Genomic DNA, 19,808 nt, shown 5'->3' with positions numbered 1-19,808 from the left:
CGGTGCAAAGTGCTTTAGATCACAAAAATATGAATCTATTCACTATTTTTTATAATTCATTCCAAATGTATTTGTATCAGAAATATATGTTCATTTAAAAAGTTTAAAAACTGTGTTGCAGCATTTTCTAATTTTTAATGTATGCATATATAAACATATAAATGTCAGGATTGGAATACATGAAAATATTTAATGCAGTCATATCTGTTGCTGATGTTGTCAGATGAATAACTCATGTAATATTAAGGCCCTCTTAATAATTTCTAGCAAAATAAAATTTAGAAATATCTTTTATCCCCATATAAAGTAATGTATGGATAACTGATAGATTAAAAAAGCTAAAACTAAAACTGCATATATGTGAGAGTTTTCAAATTTATGGTTAAATTTTTGTTCATTAAACTGCTTTAAAGACTCTAGGGTTCTTGGAATTGTATGTACTTTAAACCAGCCTTTCACTGTACAAGTGAGAAAAGTTAGGCCCAGAGTAATTAGATACCTTGAATTTATAAGGTGTAATTACTTTCATACATAATTGACAGGTAATGAAGATAGTTTTTAAAATCATAATAATCAATTTGAATGCACTTTCCTGATTTTATTCCCTATGTATATCCCATTGTTTATACCTACCTTCTTAACCATGGAACTTTGTTTTTGTTTTTACTTAGCCAAGAGGAGAGGCTTTGAATTCAATCTGTCATTCCAAAGGAGTTATGGGATTTATAAAATAGCACGTGAAGATTACTATGATGATGATGAAAATTCTACATCCTATCACAATCTCATGAATTCTGAATGCAAAACTACAAAAGACTCTCAGAGAGACACTCATAATATCTTTAATGCCATAAAAGTGGAAATCAGCACCACACCCTCTCGGGACAGTTCTGTACTAAAAGGGATCAACAAATGCACAAATACTGATATTATGGAGGCTAAACAGGATTGCCACAGTGGAAAGGGTGTTGATCCACTGATTTCTGAAGAAACAGGAGGTGATACAAACTATGAAGAAACCACCTTTTTGGAAGGGCCAGAAAGAAGACTTTCTCATGAGGAGAGTCAGAAACCAGACCTTTCAGACTGGGAATGGTGTAGGAGTAAATCAGAAAGAACCCCTCGTCAGGTACAGTAAAGGTTGTTCTTTCTGTGAAATAAAAAGTGAGGCCAAATATGATAGGCATGGGGAAAAAAAAAAAGATCAGTTGCTTATTTCATTCAATTTCACTTGCTTTGATTAATTTCCATAATATTAAATTTTATTTCAAGGTGTTCTTTTGAGGGATTTAAAATTTTAAGTTATACATTTTATTCAAAATCTGTATGTTTTGGCATTGACAGAGCTAAACAGGCTCTTTGAGAAGGGTAGAGCTTTATAGTTTAACCTCAAGTAATCTGTCTAAATTCAGACTAGACTCTCAGAACTTGTTTCAAATTAGTTAACCTGGAAGTTTTCCTTTTCCCTCTCCTCCACAAAAAGTGCTCAAGGTCAGTTTTCTTTTTGACATAAAGGCAAATATTTATACAGCTAGTGGTGAGGAGGGCAGTCCTGCTGCAACTAAACTAGACAGTTTGCCTATTCTTCTTGCTAGAACTATTCCCTCTAATACCCAGTAGGGAAAAAAGATCTATTTCAGAATATACTGAAGGGAGCCTTTGCAAACTCTGCTAAATGTTCCATCCCTTTAAGGATAGAAGAATGGCTTTATAATGTTTTATAAACCAAAAGAATTTGCACCTTAATTTTATTCCATTTTATCCTAGGTTCTAGCCTGCCTAGAATGATGAGGGATACTTTTTACTTTATTGAAACTATAGTCTAATGTTGGTATGAGATTGTTCTTTATTCCAAACTTTCATATCTGCTAATTAAAGCTGCCCGTGCTTTCCACACTACTGATTTACTGGAAAGAAGAGCCTTTTCTACAAGATTTAATGGAAATCAAATTCCACTTGTCAAAACAAAAACATAATTCCAGCAATATGTGTAAGGAATAATGCATTCATTGATCAAAATATGACCATATAACACCAAATATGAATATGGATAGAATAATCTGAGATTTCCTTTATTCTCAGTGATAATTAAAACTACTAGTCTTATTCTAATATCACTGTTTAAAAAGTAAGTTATATAATAAAACAAAATATACAAAATATATTAAAATAATTATTCCTATTATTTAGTAATTATTTCAAAAAAAAATCACTAAATATTTGCCACAAATTAAAAATAACAGTGAAAAGTATACTATTGACAGGCCACAGGGACACAATGCTCAGTATTTTTAGAAGAAAATGGTACCCCAGCTAAGAAGAAAGTCCCTACAGTTTCATCATCAATTTGTTCCCGAATAATCTAAACCTCTTGGTTTTCTTGTACTTAAAAATTGTTAAGTAATATCATGATGAAGTGTCTGTATGTGTGTGTGTGTGTGCCTGTGTGTATGTGTGTTTGCATCCCAGTAACTTGCAAATACCTTGGTGTGTTACTCCTTTATTCCATCCCCATGCTTACCTCTTAGGAATTACAGCTATCCTGAATCATCATTTTTTGTTTTATCATTTTATCACAAATGAGTGCATTTCTAACATAATATATTATTTAGTTTTGCTTATTTTGAGCTTTCTAAAGATGGTGTCATACTGTACCTAATTTTCTGGGACTTGTTTTTTTCCCACTCAACGTTACTTTAAATGACTCCATTTTCTTATGTATTTTACCAAAAACATTGGGAATTATCATCTAAAGTATCACAACTTATAACCCTCATTAAAAAGTCTTGATTATAGTCTGGAGAGTATAATCAATTACCCTAGAATCTTATGAAAGGATCAGACACTGTTTACACATAATATACTGTCCTATGAGAAAAATGAAACACAGCTTATCCACTAGCCTCTATAAATCATAAATAAAATGATATATAGAAAGCACAAAACTTGGATCAGTCCAGATCAAATACCAATCAATACCTTTCAACTATAAGGATTTGCTTAAGTATTAATATTTTAACATCTCTGAGGAGCAAGTAGTTAAAAAAAAAAAACTGATCTAAAATGATGGTTGTGAAAAAATGATTAGTGATAAAATAAGGGAACACTCAGGAAAGATAAAATTTGTATTTTCAGAGACTAATTGAAATTAAATGAAATACTATCATAAATTTTCAAACAACAGTAATAAATCCTTGGATTATAGGCTGATGTTATTGATAGGCCTTGCCTTTTAGCAAATTTGCCTCTGAACTTTAAGGTTAACATGTAACCAAAATATATTTAGGGACGAAATGCTTATGAAAACACTTCCATGACCAAAGACAGGTTTTTACTCTTAACCTATTCTTCACCACAGATATTTCATGGGAGTAGATGATGACTTAGAAAGCACTTTCATTTTATCCTTTTCTTCCAAATACCTTCTTTGCTCTGAAAACAATGTTAACTTATGTACCTTAAAGTGATACATTAAACTGCAGTAGACACTGCAATACGTCTATAAAAACACTATCTCTTCTGATTTTCTGTGGTTGTACTTTCACATTTTTAGTCCGAATCTATTAGTTCATGTTTAATGGTTCTACATTGAATAGTGTGTCTTCTTTATTCTTAAGCTTAAAAAAAACCCCGCAGGTTTGATTTAAAATATATTTAGTGAGCCCTACTTTATTTTGACAATACATGCTGCTTAATTTTTTATTAGAGTTTAAGTTAGTAAACAAATTCCCAGTGTATTTTGTTTGAAATCCTGGCAGGAGTGAAAGCATCAGATCAACGTTAAGGTGTAAAGAAGGTGGTAGTAGAATGCCTTTGGGAGTTTAAATGTGATCCAATAAAATTTATCAGAGTTGAAAGTGCTAGTAAGACTGAAATTCAGTGTTAACCACATTACCGCTCCTTTTCGGATCCCTAATAGGTAGAATCCTAAGAAGTCCACTGTTAAAATATTCAGATAAAAATTAGAAATGTCAGAGCTCTGGGGCACCTGGGTGGCTCAGTCAGTTAAGCATCTGACTTCAACTCAGGTCATGATCTCATGGTTTGTGAGTTCAGGCCCCACGTCAGGCTCTGTGCTGACAGCACAGAGCCCGGAGCCTGCTTCGGATTCTGTGTCTTCCTCTCTCTCTGCCCTTCCCCTGCTCATGCTCTCTCTCTCTCTCAAAAATAAACATTAAAAAAATTAAAAAAAAAAAAGAAATGTTGGAGCTCTTCAGTTACAAAGTTTTAATATGGGGTGACTGTTCTTCAAATGAAATAATGATTTTCAGAACCTGAGAGTTTTGCCATCTATGAATAAATAAAATTGGACTTATAAAATAATTCAGTGGCTTGCGGGTGTTAACTCTAATTTTCTCTTTTAATACAAAGTTCCTCAATAAATTCCATTTTCTTTTAATGTGTTGTCTTAAAGCTCTAGAAACTCATTTGTTTATTATAATCAATCAGAAACAAAGATATGTTGTAACTATATCACTTAATCCCTCTTATAATCCTAACATCATAGCATCTGAAAGGTGAAAGGTCCTCCATTAAGCCAGTAGAATATAGAAAAACAGACTCTGAAACAATTCTTCTCAAATGAGAGACCAAGCAGGGAGAAGTGATTACATTTGAATGAGCTACACAAATCATTTAGCAGAAGGATGTATACACAAACAAGAACTAACTTTAAAGTCATCTGAGCATTAAAAAAGTTTTATTCTCATTTTAAGTGAAATGTTTTAACTATCTAAAAATAGTTTTAAAATCCAAGTTGTGTCTGCTGACAGAGTGAAGTGGCAACAATGGTTTCTATAACTTTTTAATATTATTGTTTCTTTAAATAATTTTCATAAAAAACTGTGGAAACCAGAAATCAAACTAGATTATTTGGGGTTCTTTAAATTAGAGCTTCTCATTCTTTTAATGTAAATTCAAGTTAGTTAACATACAGGGTAGCCTTGGATTCAGCAGTAGAACTCAATCATTCATCTCTTACATATGACACCCAGTGCTCATCCTGAAAAGTGCCCTCCTTAATGCCTGTCACCCACTGAACCCATCCTCCTACCACCTGCCCTCCAGCAACCTTCAGTTTGTTCTCTGTATTTAAGAGTTTCTTACTGCTTCTCTCTCTCTGTTTTTATCATACTTCTCTTTCCCTTCCCCTATGTTCATCTGTTGTGTTAAACTCCACATATGAGTTTCTCATATTTTAATGTGCAAATAAGTCAAATGGATGTCTTGTTAAAATGTAGATTGTGGGGGTGCCTGGGTGGCTCATTTGGTTGAGTGTCCGACTTCTGCTCAGGTCATGATCTCACAGTTCATGGGTTTGAGCCCTGTGTTGGGCTCTATGCTGACAGCTCAGAGCCTGGAGCCTGCTTCAGATTCTGTGTCTCCCTCTCTCTCTGCCCCTCCCCTGCTTGCTCTCTCTCTCTGTCTCTCTCTCTCTCTCTCTTAAAAATAAATAAACATAAACAATTTTTTTAATGTAGATTGTGACTAGTAAATCTGAGGTGGGCTCCAAGATTCTGCATTTCTGACAAACCCCTAGCTGACTGGAGTGCAAAATAAAAGCCCATCCCAGACCTATACAATCAGAATCTCCCAGCTCATTCAAATGCACATTAAAATTTAAGAAGTACCACATTAGCATCTAATCACTGGGAGATAAATACTAGTTTAAAAAACAGGGCAAAATTAATCCTTTCCGCTTAATATATGCCTCATAAAGTAAAATAAGACTAGAAGAAAATACTCCAATACAGTAGTGTCCCATTATCTGTGGGGGATATGTTCCAAGACTCCCCGTGGATGCCTGAAATGTAAATAGCACTGAACCCCACATATACTGTTTTTTTTCCTATATAAACATACCTGTGATGCAGCTTAATTTATAAGTTAGGCACAGTAAGAGATTAATAATAATAACAAAAATAGAACAATTACATTAACATACTGGAATAAAAGTTATGGGAATGTGGTCACTCTCTCAATTTCAAAATATCTTATTGTACTGTACTCACCCTTCTTCATGTGATGATATGAGATGATAAAATGCTACATGATGAAATGAAGTGAAGTGAGTGACAGGCATTGTGATGTAGCATTAGGCTACCATCGACCTTCTGATGATATATCAGCAAGATCATCTGCTTCTAGACCACAGTGGACTATGGGTAACTGAAATCACAGAAAGTGAGGCCTGGATAAGTGAGGGGGCTACCTGTATGCATATCTCTTACCTCTCCCCAAAAAGAGTGTATCTTCTCTTTTCATTTTAAAAAATAAACTATTAAAAAATTAAATCAGGCATAAAATAGTGTTTCCCATGACATTGTTAACTTAATATTGACAAATGCTTAAGCCTATTCTCTGAGTAATTTGTGACATTTTTCACTGAAGTGACTGTAGGAGAAAAAATCATTTGTCACTTATTTGTAGCCTCAAGACAGTCATCTTACAGCAAATAACTGTCTGGAGTATAGATATTTTATATTTAGCTACATCCATTTGTTACAGTGTTTAGTTCATCACTCACTGTTCAGATACCTAAAAAAACTGTTACACTGCTTTTTAAATATATTTTTTTAATGTTTATTTATTTTGAGAGAGAAAGTGTGAGCGGGATAGGGGCAGAGAGACAGGGAGATAAGAGAATCCAAAGCAGGCTCCGCGTGGTCAGTGCAAAGTCCAACATGGGGCTCACACCCACAAACGGGGGGATCATGACCTGAGCTGATGTGGGACACTCAACTGACTGAGCCACCCAGGCACCTCTACTGCTTTATTTTTTCAAAAGTGTTTGTAACTTTTATTGTTTTACCATTGTAAAGTAATATAATTATTGTAGAAAATTTAGAAATTACTGATAAGCAAAGAAAAAATACCCAATTCCAACCACCCAAAGTTAACCACTGTTTACATTTTATCACATAAAACTTCAGGCTCTTTCCCATGCATAATTTTTTACTTTTGAAAAAAACAGGATCACATTGCATGTGCTCTTTTGGAATCTGATTTTCTCTGCATAAGAGTAGAATTAATTTCTTCCTGCTTTAAATTGTTCGAGCACTTTTTTGAGATTATCTGGGACAGTTTAGAATGGCTATTTGGAGTGTGGCTGAAAACTCATCCATGAATGCAAATTTGTTCTCAAGCATTCAAAGTAATGAAAGTTGAAGCTAAGGGAATTTCATCGTAAAGTAATTCAAATATGTCATAAAATTTTTGTAATCCTCACAGCGTGTATCATTTGCTAAAATGAAGTAAAACTGAGCTGTTTAACTGTTCACTTTCTACAAACTCAGGGGGATTATCATTGGATCCAAGCTTTTGTGGACTCCTATAACTCACCTTTTAAGCTAATTTTGTTAACATTCTTAAAAACACCTTGTGATTTAAGGAGACCTTAAAAGGCTATGTACTGGAACTGCCGAGTATGGCTTGAGTCTCTTCTACAACCTCCTATTGAGTGGTTATCCCTCACTTGAACTCAAACGGCTGGAAATTCATTACATTTTTTAAACTTTTTATTGTGAACTAATTTTAGACTTACAAAACAGTTTCAAAAATAGTACAGAGAGTTCTATATCCTTCATCCAGCTTCCACTAATGTTAATATGTTACATGACAGTAACGTAATTATCAGAAAACTCACAATTAATTTATAGACCTTATTTCAATTTTGCCAGTCATCCTGCTTATGTTGTCTTTTTGGTCCAGACTAATCCCAGATCCCATACCGCATCTGTTGCTATGACTACTCAGTCTCTTTCAATCTACAGCTTCCAATCTACAGTTATGCAGTCTTTCCTTGTCTTATACAACTTTGACATGTGTGAACTACTGGACAGTTTTGTTTTGTTTCTGGAATGTCCTTCAATTGTGTTATGTTTTCCATTGATTAAGTTGAAGTTATGCATTTTTGGCAAGAATACTACAGAAGTGATGTTTGCTCTTCCCAGTGCATCAGATCAAGAAGTACATGGTGTTGATACGTCTTGTGATGGCAATTTCATATAGGTGATGCATTCCAGATTTCTCCATGTAAAATTACTATTTTCCCTTGGTAATCTATATGTAATTTATTTGTAATTTATAATATCTTATGAGGAGATATTTTGAGACCATGCAAATATTGTTTCATGTCATACTTTTGCCCACTAATTTCAGCATTAATTGATGAATCTTGCCTGCAACAATTATATGAAGGTAATTTTCTATTTCTATCATTCCTTCTATATTTATTATTGGAATTGTACTGAAAGAAAAAGCTATCTCTTCTCCTTCATTTGCTTATTTATGTATATCAGCATGGGCTCAAAGATTCTGTTTTAATCTGTAGGTTATAAGCCATACTACTATTCTTTACTTTGCTACTCCAGTTGTCCTATATTTGGCCATTGGAAGCTCTTTCAGGTTGGTGCCTTATATCCATCCAGCATGCTATCCTCATCTTTTTAACACTTCCTTATTTTCTAGCAGCACAAGAAATTCCAGCCTCATCTTCTGTTATCCCTGATGCATCCTTAGAATCAAGCATTTTTCCAAGGAGTTTTGGTTCCTTTTATTGGACAATGGTATTTAGAAACCAACATCTGGGTGCTACATATGCTCATTGCTGCTGGGGTGTCTTGCTTCTAGACCCTATCATTGGACAGATCTAGGAAATGGATATATGTATACTCATGTACACATCAATATTTCTGTAACAGTTTCTCTGTATAAATCATTTAAAACCATGCACTTATACTGATACCTCCAAGTCCAATCAAATACCATAGATTCATTAATGCCTTTCCCTTTTCTTGTTACTTCTTTTTCTAACAGTGAGAAAACTGACTTTCATTCTCCAGAAACATATTTACTTATTTGCTCAATTGCACACCTATACTCTTGTGGGGAAAGAAAAGTATTGACTAGAATATAATGGTTGTATACACTTCTTTTCATCTTTAATCTTACAGTTTATAATCAAAATACAATCTTCCCCATTGACTTAGGTTATTTTCATTTTCATTCCTTTCATTTTATATTATGAGTTCCTCCCACTTTATTTTTGATTTTGAATATTTATGTTTGAGTATATGAAACATTATTATGATTCCAAGAATCAGAACTACATAAAATATGTGCTTTCCTCTCTCATTCCTTCTTCCCTATTCCCATTTTCCCATTCTTTCCACCCTGTACCTACCTATCCCCTGTAAGTAATCAATCTCATAGTTTCTGGTTTAACTACCCTGTATTTCTTTTTGCACAAATAAGCAGATACATGCATACCTTCTTATATCTCCTTCTTCTTACATATAACTCTTTTGTACTTTACTTTTTTCACTTAATATATCATAGAAGTTACTCCATACCAGTTTATAGAGATTTCACTTTTTATATCTGCATAATTATCCATAGTGTGGCTATACCACAGTTAATTCAATCACTCTCTTACATGGGCCTTATGATGTTTCTAATATTTTGCAATTAAAAAATATAGCAGTAAACAATATTATGCACATGTATTTTCATATTTTTGGAGGCGTATCTTCAGAATAAATTCCTAGAATTAGGATTTGGGGGTCAAAAATATAGTTTTGTTAGGAATTGCCAAATTCTCTTCCAGAAGGGTCATACCAGTCTGCATTCCCATCAGAGGCCTCTTTTCGTCACGATCTCGGTAATAATATATTATTATGCTTTTTAAATTTTTGCCAGTCTGGTATTATATGTAAGTGATGAATCACTAAGTTCTATTCTTGAAATTAATTTTACACTATATGTTAACTAACTAGAATTTAAATAAAAACTGGAAACATTAAAAAAAATTTTTTTTTCATTTTTTTTAACGTTTATTTATTTTTGGGACAGAGAGAGACAGAGCATGAATGGGGGAGGGGCAGAGAGAGAGGGAGACACAGAATCGGAAGCAGGCTCCAGGCTCTGAGCCATCAGCCCAGAGCCAGATGCGGGGCTCGAACTGACGGATCGCGAGATCGTGACCCGAGCTGAAGTCGGACGCTCAACCGACTGAGCCACCCAAGCGCCCCTAAAAAAATTTTAAAATTAAAAATAAATAAATAAATTTTGCCAGTCTGATAGGATACAATCTCAGAGTTGTTTTAAATTATACTTATGTAATTATAAATGAGTTTGAATACTTTTCATACATTTAAGAGCCATTTTGTCTTTTTATATTTTGTAAATTGTCTGCTCTTATCCTTTCCTTATGTTTCTATCAGGTTTTTGTCCCTTTATCCTTTGATTTTTAAGAGTTCTTTTTTTTAATGTTTATTTTTGAGAGACACAGAGAGAGAGACAGCATGTGAGCAGGGGAGGAACAGAGAGGGAGTGAGATACAGAATCCGAACAAGCTCCAGGCTCTGAGCTGTCAGAAAAGAGCCCGATGCCAGGCTCAAACTCACAAACCGTGAGATCATGGCCTAAGCCAAAGTCAGACACTTGTCCGAGCCACCGAGGTGCCCCTAATTGCCTCTGGATTTTTTTGAGTCAGATAAACAATTTAAAATGGAATTCACCTTTGTTTTCTTCTAGTACTTGTACGGTTTCAACTTTTACATTTAGATCTCAGATCCACTTGGAATTTATTTTTGTATTTGGTGTCAAGATATTAATATAATTTTGTCTTTTGTCTTTTTTTTTAGATGTTTATTTATTTTCAAAGAGAGAGGGAGCATGAGTACATGAGCTGGGGAGGGGCAGAGAGAGAGAGAGAGAGAGAGAATCCCAAGTAGGCCCTACCCTGTCAGTACAGAGCCTAAGGCAGGGCTTGATCCCAGGAACCCTGAGATCATGACCTGAGCTGAAATCAAGAGTTGATGCTTAACCAACTGAGCCACCCAGGGACCCCAATTTTGTCTTTTTTTTCTAAATAGTTACCCATCATTTATTTTTCAAAAATATTTATTTATTTTTGAGAGAGAGAATGTAACTGAGTGGGAGAGGGGCAGAGAGAAAGGGGGACAGAGGATCTGAAGCTGGCTCTGTGCTGACAGCAGAGAGCCCCATGGGAGGCTCAACTGTCTAAGCCATCCAGGTGCCCCTTCCCATAATTTATTAAAAAGCATAATTTGGGGTGCCTGGGTGGCTCAATCAGTTGAGCATCCAATTTCAGCTCAGGTCATGATCTCATAGTTCATGGGTTCAAGCCCAATGGGCTCTGTGCTGATTGCTTGGCTTGCTTTGGATTCCGTGTCTCCTCCTCTGCCTCTCCCTTGCTCATGTGCTTGCTCTTGCTCTCTCTCTCTCTCTCAAAAATAAATAAATATTTTTTAAAATTAAAGAAAAAAAAGACTTGCCTTAAAAAAAAGCATAATTTATTTAAAAGTCCACCGTTACCCACAGTGTTTTGAAATATCTTTATCTTATACTATATTTTCATACCTACTTGGGTCTATTTCTGGGCTTTGTATTCTATTCCACTATCTATTCATGTACCAGTATCTCACTGTCTTAATTAGAGAGACTATTATAGCAAGTTTTTTTTTTAATATATGAAATTTATTGTCAAATTAGTTTCCATACAACACCCAGTGCTCATCCCAAAAGATGCCCTCTTCAATGCCCATCACCTCCCCTCCCCTTCCTTCCACCTTCCATATTATAGCAAGTTTTAATGTCTGGGAGGGCTGATTTCCCCCCACCCCACCTGGCCGGTATTTTTTTTTTTTTTCAGTATTTTTCTTGCTATTCTTGAATGTTTGCTTTTTCATATCAAATTTACTTTCAACTTGTCTAACTCCATAAAAAAGCTTCATCAGGATTTTGTTAAATTTATAAATTAGTTCAGAGAGAACTGACATCTTTATAATATTTAGCTGTCTTATCTGAGAACAGGGGATGTCTTTCCATTTTTTCTAATCTACTCTTGTTATCTTTCTCCTGAAAGATTTTAAAGCTTTCTTCCTACAAGTGTTATATCTTTTTGCTAAGTTTATTCCAAAGTACTCAATCTTATTTTCATTGTAAATGAGGTTCTTCTACCATTATGTCCGCTAACTGGTTATTATTTGTATATATTAAGGATATTGATTTCTGCCTGTTAATATTATCTCTGCTACACTACTGAATTATTTTATTGTTTCAGGAAAATCATTGATTATCATTATTTAAGGTTTTCTAGGCATGCTGTCATATCATCATCAAATAGAGATAGTTTTACTTTTTTATCAATTCTTATACCTCACTTTTAAATGTTTTTAAATTTTTTGTTTATTTTTGAGACACACAGAAAAACAAAGTACAAGCAGGGGAGGGGCAGAGAGAGGGAGACACAGAATCTGAAGCAGGCTCCAGGCTCGAAGCTGTCAGCACAGAGCTCAACCCCAGAGCCCAACACAGGCCCCACAAACCTCAAGATCATGATCTGAGCCAAAGTCAAACACTTAACCAACTAAGCCACCCAGGCTCCCCTCTTATACCTCTCTTTAATTTCTCATGTCTGGTTGTATTAGCCAATAATTCTCGAACAATTTTGCATAGTGGAGGAGACAGGGCATCCTTGCCTAAATACTGATCTTAGTGAAAGCTTTCTGATGCTTTCTTATTAAAGAAGATACTGGCTCTCGCTGCTTTATAAAGCAGGTAATTTAATCTTTGATGATGATGATTATGATGATAATGAGACAATGGTGATGATAACTAATACTTATTGAGCACGTGCTATGTGTCACACACAGTTTTAAGCACTTTACATATAATTGCTTATTTAGTATTCACAAAGACTATTTGGTAGGCATTATTATCCAATTTAACAGATGGGAAAACTGAAGCACAGAAAAGTTTATCAGAGCCTGAGAGTAAACTCAGGCCATCTGACTCCAGAGATAGTCCACATATGCAACTATCCTAACTGCTTTAGAGCGATAATTTTGATAGTTAGAAAATCATTTCTCATACCAAATCCTATCCATTCCCCTCACACAGGAAGATTAATATCACCTGGAGATACTTTAAAAATACCCCAATCCCACCCACAGAAATTCTGATTTAATTGGTCTACAGCAAGATTTGGGTACCAATGCTTTTAAAAACTGTGTGTAGATATTTGCAAAATATATCCTCAACAAAAAACTTGCATTTAGAATATATAAAGAACACCAAGAAGTGAGTGAGAAGTAACAGACAACCCAATCATATATGACCAAAGATTTAAACTCATACTTCACATAAGAGGAAATGAAAATAACCATACAGATATATAAAGGTATGCTACATCATTAATAATCTGGAAATCTCAATTAAAATAGCAATGAGACACCACTGTACACCCACAAAAATAGCCAAAAGTAAATAGTCTGACAATGCCAAGGTTGATGAGAAACAGTCTGGCAGCATCTACAAAAGGTAGATGCCTCATATCCCAGCAATTCCACTCAGGCATACACTCTAGAATTGCGCTGTCCAATACAGTAGCCTCTAGTCATATGTATCTATTTCAATCTAAATTATTTAATTTTTTATTTAGAAGTCAATTCCTCAGTTGCACTATTCACAGTTCCAGAGCTTAATATCCAAATATGGCTGGTGGCTACTGTATCGGACAACACAAATATAAACCATTTCCATCACTGCAGTTCTATTGGACAGTGCTACACTAGAACATGTTTATGTTTCCGGAAGCTCTGTTTGCAATGGCCTCAACATTTAGGAATAGACCAAAAGTCCATCAATGTTATAATGGGTAAATAAGTTGTTGAACATTTCTACAAAGAATACCATGTGCAGAAGTGTATATTACATTAAGCCAAAGAAACTTGCCTGATCACTTCCAAGTCCGGGAGGGGCTCTAGCAATGTGTTAATATGGACATATGTTCTTATAAAATTAGTAAAAATAATATTTGTGTATTCCTTTCCTTAAAGAAGAAGACAAGTAATATAAGCTTCAAGGCTCTTGATATCTAGTCCAAGCCCTAATCAAAAAAACAACGAAATTTAAAAAAAAAACAAAACTAAAGCTACATAAAATGTGAATGAGTTTTGCAAGTATATCAAAGAAACGTAACCAAATACACTCTATGACTGTATTTAATAAAGCTTAAAATCAGACACAACTGAATCAAATGAATCAGGGACAATACAAAATGGTAAAACTGTAAAGAAGAACCAGAAGGTAATTATCACAGAAGTCTAAGTAGTGTTTGTCTTTAGAAAGAAATTATGCAAGAAAGTACACATGTGGTCCCCTGGAGTGCTGGAAATGTTCTATTTCTCATCTTAGGGAGTGATTATAGTTTCTTAACTGCATAGTTATTCTTAATGGTGTCTTGAATGTGTGTTATGTTTCACAATTTTAAAGAAGTTAAAAATAAGTAGTTTGCCCAGATGATTTCTGATGAGCATCCATTGCCCAAGGCCTTTCACCACATCTTGCTTCTGACTCTTGAATCCCTCCTGAATCATTCTCTTACCTCTTTCCCTTGCTGTTAAGCTAATGGAATATGCTTATCCAATTTTTCATGTTTCTGTCTTTTCTCATTATGCTAACTAAATATTGTTACTTCAACCTTTCTTATCATAAATTCATTTAGAACAGCCTATAGTCCTTTAAATATGCAAAACCCAGAATCAAACAGAATATTCAAGTTGTCTCTCCTCCTTTACACTATGACTTAAACAGTTGACCCTTAAACAATACAAGGATTAGGGAAGCCAAACTAACCCAGAATTGAAAATCCATGTATAACTTTTGAATCCCCAAAAACTTAACTAACAGCCTACTATGGACCAGAAGCCTTACCAATAACATAAACAGTCCATTAACACAAATTTTGTATATGTATATTATACTCTTAAAATACAGTAAGCTAGAGAAAATAAAATACTATTAAGAAAATCATTAGGAAGAGAAAATACATTTACAGTGCTGTGCTATATTTATTTTTAAAAATCTGCATATAAGTAAGACCTGTGTGATTCAAACCCATACTGTTCAAGGGTCAACTGTACTTCTCTTAGTGCATCTTAAGATCAAATTCACTCATTTAGCAGTCATATTGTGCTGCTGTTGTGTTTAATATCAGCTAACACTTTTATGCCCTTTTTGCTCATGCTGCCACTTAGCCATTTGGTATATTTGTAGTCTATTGCTTGGACCCAGTTATATCGTCTCTCTGTTCAATTTCATCTTGTTCCACTTAGCCCACTCTTCCGTTACTTTTGGTAGCCTTTTCTAGTGCTATCAAAAAATGCTTTCAGATGATTCTAAGACCTGAATCTACACTATCATTCCACAATTTGAATCACCCACGGATTTAACAGGTCACCCTTCATACTTTTATTCAAACTGTTGATTAAAAATGCAGAGCAAGACAGGGCAAAAGAGAGAGGTCTGCTGCACACTGTGTAAACAAGTCCCCTTGTTCATTTTGGTTTATTTAGAAACACCTTCAGTGTTCAGTCTGTGGAGTCTGACAGATCTTTTCCTGGATGTGTTCCCTCCCATTTTACATGGCTAAATCCTGCTTGTCCTTCAGGTCTCCATTTAAATATTTTATACTCTGGGAAGCCTTTCCTAGGTTTCCAGTTACACACTCATATTATACCCTCTACTTATTAAATACTCATTTATTTAACTTTCCTGTGTTAGGAATTAACTTTGTGATGACAGGGTGGGTATTCATTTTCTTAATTATTTCATCTATCATCAGCACCAAGCATAATGCCTGAAAGCTACTGTGTATTCAATAAATAGTTGCTGAATGAATGAATGAATGAAATGAAATAATAGTATCAAATATGGTGTGTTTATTATGCACCAAATATAGTGTTTATTATTATGGTGTTTATTATTATGGTGTTTATTAATTATTATGGCATATTATACACTGAAATAAGTATTTGATGTATATTATCTAATCTTCACAATATCAGTTTTATAATTTCTCTATATCATAGAACAGGATACAGGGGTACAGAGGTAGAGGCAATACTGAATTCTGGTCTGCCTGTTTTCAAAGCCCATGCTCCATCTGCCACATTCCATAAGAGACCAGTCACTACTAGAGTGAAAATACATTATAATCCATGATTAAAACAAAGGACATTACATATCATTTTGTTTAGAATAATATTTGTTCCAAAATGAATGGTTGTCAGTGAAAGCAACTATGTTTCAAGCCGAAGTGTGGAGGTGACTGAGGTGTTGGTAATGGTCGGTAATGCTGCTCTCTAGTAAAGAGAACTCAGTCTGTCAAAGAACAAGGACTTTTTACAATTAGTGCCATAGAGATACTTCAGGCCATGCTTTCAAATACTTCTAACAGTCTTACCTGGGCAAGTGGACCATATATCTTTGGGACAGAGGAAAGCTAACAACAACCCTGAAAACAATTATAGGAATTTTGATTCCAACATGGAGAGTTAGGTTCCAGGAGAGACTGGGGTTCAAGATGGGATCCAGAATGAGATCCTATCCAGAATGGGAAAGGAGTCCAAGACTAGTCTAAGGATAAAGGTGATATTTATTACACTAAATGATTGTGTCACTTTAAAAACCTTTGTGTGAATAATATTAAAATAGATACTACTCTTTATTGTAAATTCCACATAGACCCCTATAGTTGCAAATGAGAGATACAGTTCTGATATGAAGGTTGGCTATAACTCTCATACATTAATGAGTAAGATGAAATTGAAACAACAAATACATATGTTGTCTTTTGTAGTTAATGATATGTGACTTTTATTGAATCAGTTTTCTATTTTCTGTGTTCTTCACAATGTAACATGTAATGTGCAATGTAATATGCAAGATATACTTTTAATTCTAAATATCTATTAGGTATTAGATTTGATATTAGATTAGATATTGCTGACTTCTATGGTATAAATACTCTCACCATGGTTATTTGCATAGGATAACACTGATAAGATCATTGAATGCAGAGTTAGGGAGAAATGTGCAGCAGCACATTATGCAGTATTGCCAATATATACAACAGGCACAGACAATTTCAAGAGCAGGTATAATTAAAAAAAAATGTAATAAATAGGAAGTGGTGAATTTTGGGTATTAGCAATCTTCCTTTTTAATATAGTTTATTGTAGGTTTATATAGTTTACTTTTTAACAACTGGATCTCAAGATTGCTGAAATTTTTAGAGTCAGTAAAAGCCAGTTCCAATACACCAATGACATACTGCATTCAACATAAACCACATGCAGTAACACCCAGTGTCTTATCACATGAGCCCTAGTCTCTCCAAGCCTGCTGTCCTAGATTCTTTCTTACCAGACTGCTTTCTTGGCATGAGTGTTTCTAACTCTAGTTCTTCTTAGAATTTCATTTTTTCTCTGTTTTACCATTTATGAATCTATCCTTTACCAGGCACTTCACCCCAGAATTGATGTAGGTGTTTGGTCTTCCTAGCTTGACTCTCAACGTTCCGAAAAAACAGGGATTGAATTTGCTTCCATTTCAAATGCAATGTCTGAATCATAAACACTTATTTCTCCACCTCCCCCCACCATTCCCAATGGACATACAGAACAGTGGGAAAGATACAAACACCTAAGTTACATGGCTAGTATTATAAGGTAAAACTCAAGGCTGTATCTTCTGGTTCAATGTTTAGTGATCCTTAAAAAAAATACATACATATATATATATATACTTTGAAATAAGAAGTAACTGATAGAAGAATTCATTCTCTCTCTCTCTCTTTTTTTTTAACCTGTCTCCTTCCCTACACCAGCCTGGTGGAAATAATTGATGAAGACCTAAAGGGTTAAAAAGCAAGGGGAAGAAAGAAAAGATCTCTATCCCCTACAAAGTCCTTACATACATAATGAAAATCTGATCTTAATATTTATATTCCTAAAATATTTTATTAGTATCAAGCTTTATTTGAAATTATGTTTATAAAATCATGATATTTTATTCACCTTCAGACAGAATTTAGATTTTTAAACCATCTGAATATAACATCCTATCAAATTACATAACGTTCAATTTAGATAGTTATTTCCTATACTGAGTTGAAATAAGTTTTAGATTTAGGGAGCCTTTCAAGTAAAAGAGGAGTAAGAAAATCAACTCATAATAGACAGCAATTCTTTTCAGCCTCCCATCATAGTAAAAGTCACAAAAGAATATATATATATATATATATATACATATATATACATATATGAATATAAATGTATATATATATGTATATACATACACACAGAATATATATGTGCATATATATATAATTAAGAATACTGTTTCTTTATATCTTGAAAATATAAATTCCTTAATATATAAACCAATAACATGTGACCTCTACTATTCCTTGACAATTAGCTGCTTGACTTTCTTAGTGTCTAAGTTAACTCACTTATAAAATGGCAATAGTTATATTGATCTCACACTAAACAAAGATTCCCAAATAAAAAATGGAGGTTAAGGACACCTGGGTGGCTCAGTTGGTTAAGTGTCCAACTCTTGGTCTTGATTTCAGTTCAGCTCATGATCTCATGGTTTGTGAGATGGAGCCCTGTGTTGGGCTCTGCAGTGACAGTGTAGAGCCTGCTTGGGATTCTCTCTCCCCCTCACTCTCTCTGCCCCTCCCTCACTCACATGCATGCATGCAAGCGTACTCTCTCTCAAAATAAATAAACACCACTTCAGCACTATGTAGATTTAGGTTCAGAACTATACAGACACATTAGCATATTTATAATTTTTGATAGTTCCTGCCCCTATCTGAGCCTAAGGAATCAGGGAAATTATAGTCAAGAAATATACAACTTTCAAATATTAAATAAGTATTCTGGCTGTGTTTTTCCTATCAATAAATTACTTTTAAATGATTTCCTATTCTTCCACATCTGGTTTTTGTTGTTGTTGTTGTTGTTGTTGTTTTCCTTTGGTCTGTATACATAAAGGTTTAAAAAACATTACCTTTAGTTGACAGAGTATATGACTTTTTAGGCATGAATGGTTTGGGTCTTGGTCTATAAATTACTAAACAACCTGATTTAAAAGATATTTCCACAAGTCTACCTTCTTACCTTTCTGTTTACATCCTAAGAATTAAGTCAGTTCTTAAGAGTATTGTTTATTTGCTTTTTTAGGTCAGTATCTTCAGGCCTATCTTAGCTTCCTATCAAGTGTGTATCCCAGCACTCACTTTTCCTTCTAAAATATTCCAGTTTTTATAGTTTCTTCCTCATTATAGTTTTCCACATATAAGAATTACAGACCTGCTGATCTGAATTTCAGAATTGGGATCTATGAGAAAGCAATGACTCTTTTTACAAAGCAAGAAGGGAGGATTCAGTTTGAATGATAATTGGTAGACAGAATCTAATCATTGGGGAGTTGGAATACTAGTTAGAAGACAATTATCTTAAGGCCTCTGACAGCTGACTGGTTAATGCTAGTCAATGCATTCCAATATATAATTGGAATGTTTAAAACATTTAGATTTGAGCTTAAGCTTTATAGTATCCAAAACTTTCTTCTAAATGCATTTTAAGATAACTCATACTTGTTAACCTACTATTGGCTATTCCATCTAGGTTTTCTGAGACCAGGTCTCCTATGCTATAAAGATGCACTGTACAGTAAAGTAGCCACTAGCCATATATGGCCAAACTTAAATTTAAATTTAAATTAAATAAGATTTAAAAATGATTCCACCCAAAATGTGGCTAGTGGCTTGTGTCCAGTGGCTACTTCATGGAGTGTGAAGTCATAGAACATTTCTGTCTTTGCAAAACATTCTATTGGATGGAGCTGTTCTAAAGCTTCTTTAAATAGCTGAAATGCATGTTTTATCCTTGCATCCATTACTGCCAAAATCAGGTTATTATAAA

General features: G+C 34.3%; 1 protein-coding gene and 1 long non-coding RNA gene across 4 annotated transcripts in view; one reads left to right on the top strand and one right to left on the bottom strand.

Moving 5' to 3' along the window:
* Positions 1-19,808, bottom strand: part of LOC131512050 (uncharacterized) — a 349,282-nt gene that overhangs the window by 275,175 nt on the left and 54,299 nt on the right. For 2 of the 3 annotated variants that reach the window (XR_009261890.1, XR_009261891.1), the window contains one exon: positions 6,012-6,168. The exons of the other annotated variant lie outside the window; for it this stretch is intronic. This is a non-coding gene — a long non-coding RNA (uncharacterized LOC131512050). The remainder of the gene's footprint in view (positions 1-6,011; positions 6,169-19,808) is intronic. 3 annotated transcript variants of the gene reach the window in all.
* Positions 1-19,808, top strand: part of GPR149 (G protein-coupled receptor 149) — a 68,835-nt gene that overhangs the window by 7,042 nt on the left and 41,985 nt on the right. Inside the window, exon 3 of the mRNA XM_058730277.1 lies at positions 672-1,129. Within this exon, the coding sequence (XP_058586260.1) occupies positions 672-1,129 (458 nt within the window). The remainder of the gene's footprint in view (positions 1-671; positions 1,130-19,808) is intronic.

Source organism: Neofelis nebulosa, chromosome 5, assembly GCF_028018385.1.
Source record: "Neofelis nebulosa isolate mNeoNeb1 chromosome 5, mNeoNeb1.pri, whole genome shotgun sequence".
Taxonomy (NCBI): domain Eukaryota; kingdom Metazoa; phylum Chordata; class Mammalia; order Carnivora; family Felidae; genus Neofelis; species Neofelis nebulosa.
The sequence above is the reverse complement of the archived record's forward strand: the minus strand, read 5'-3'. Positions and strand labels throughout refer to the sequence as shown.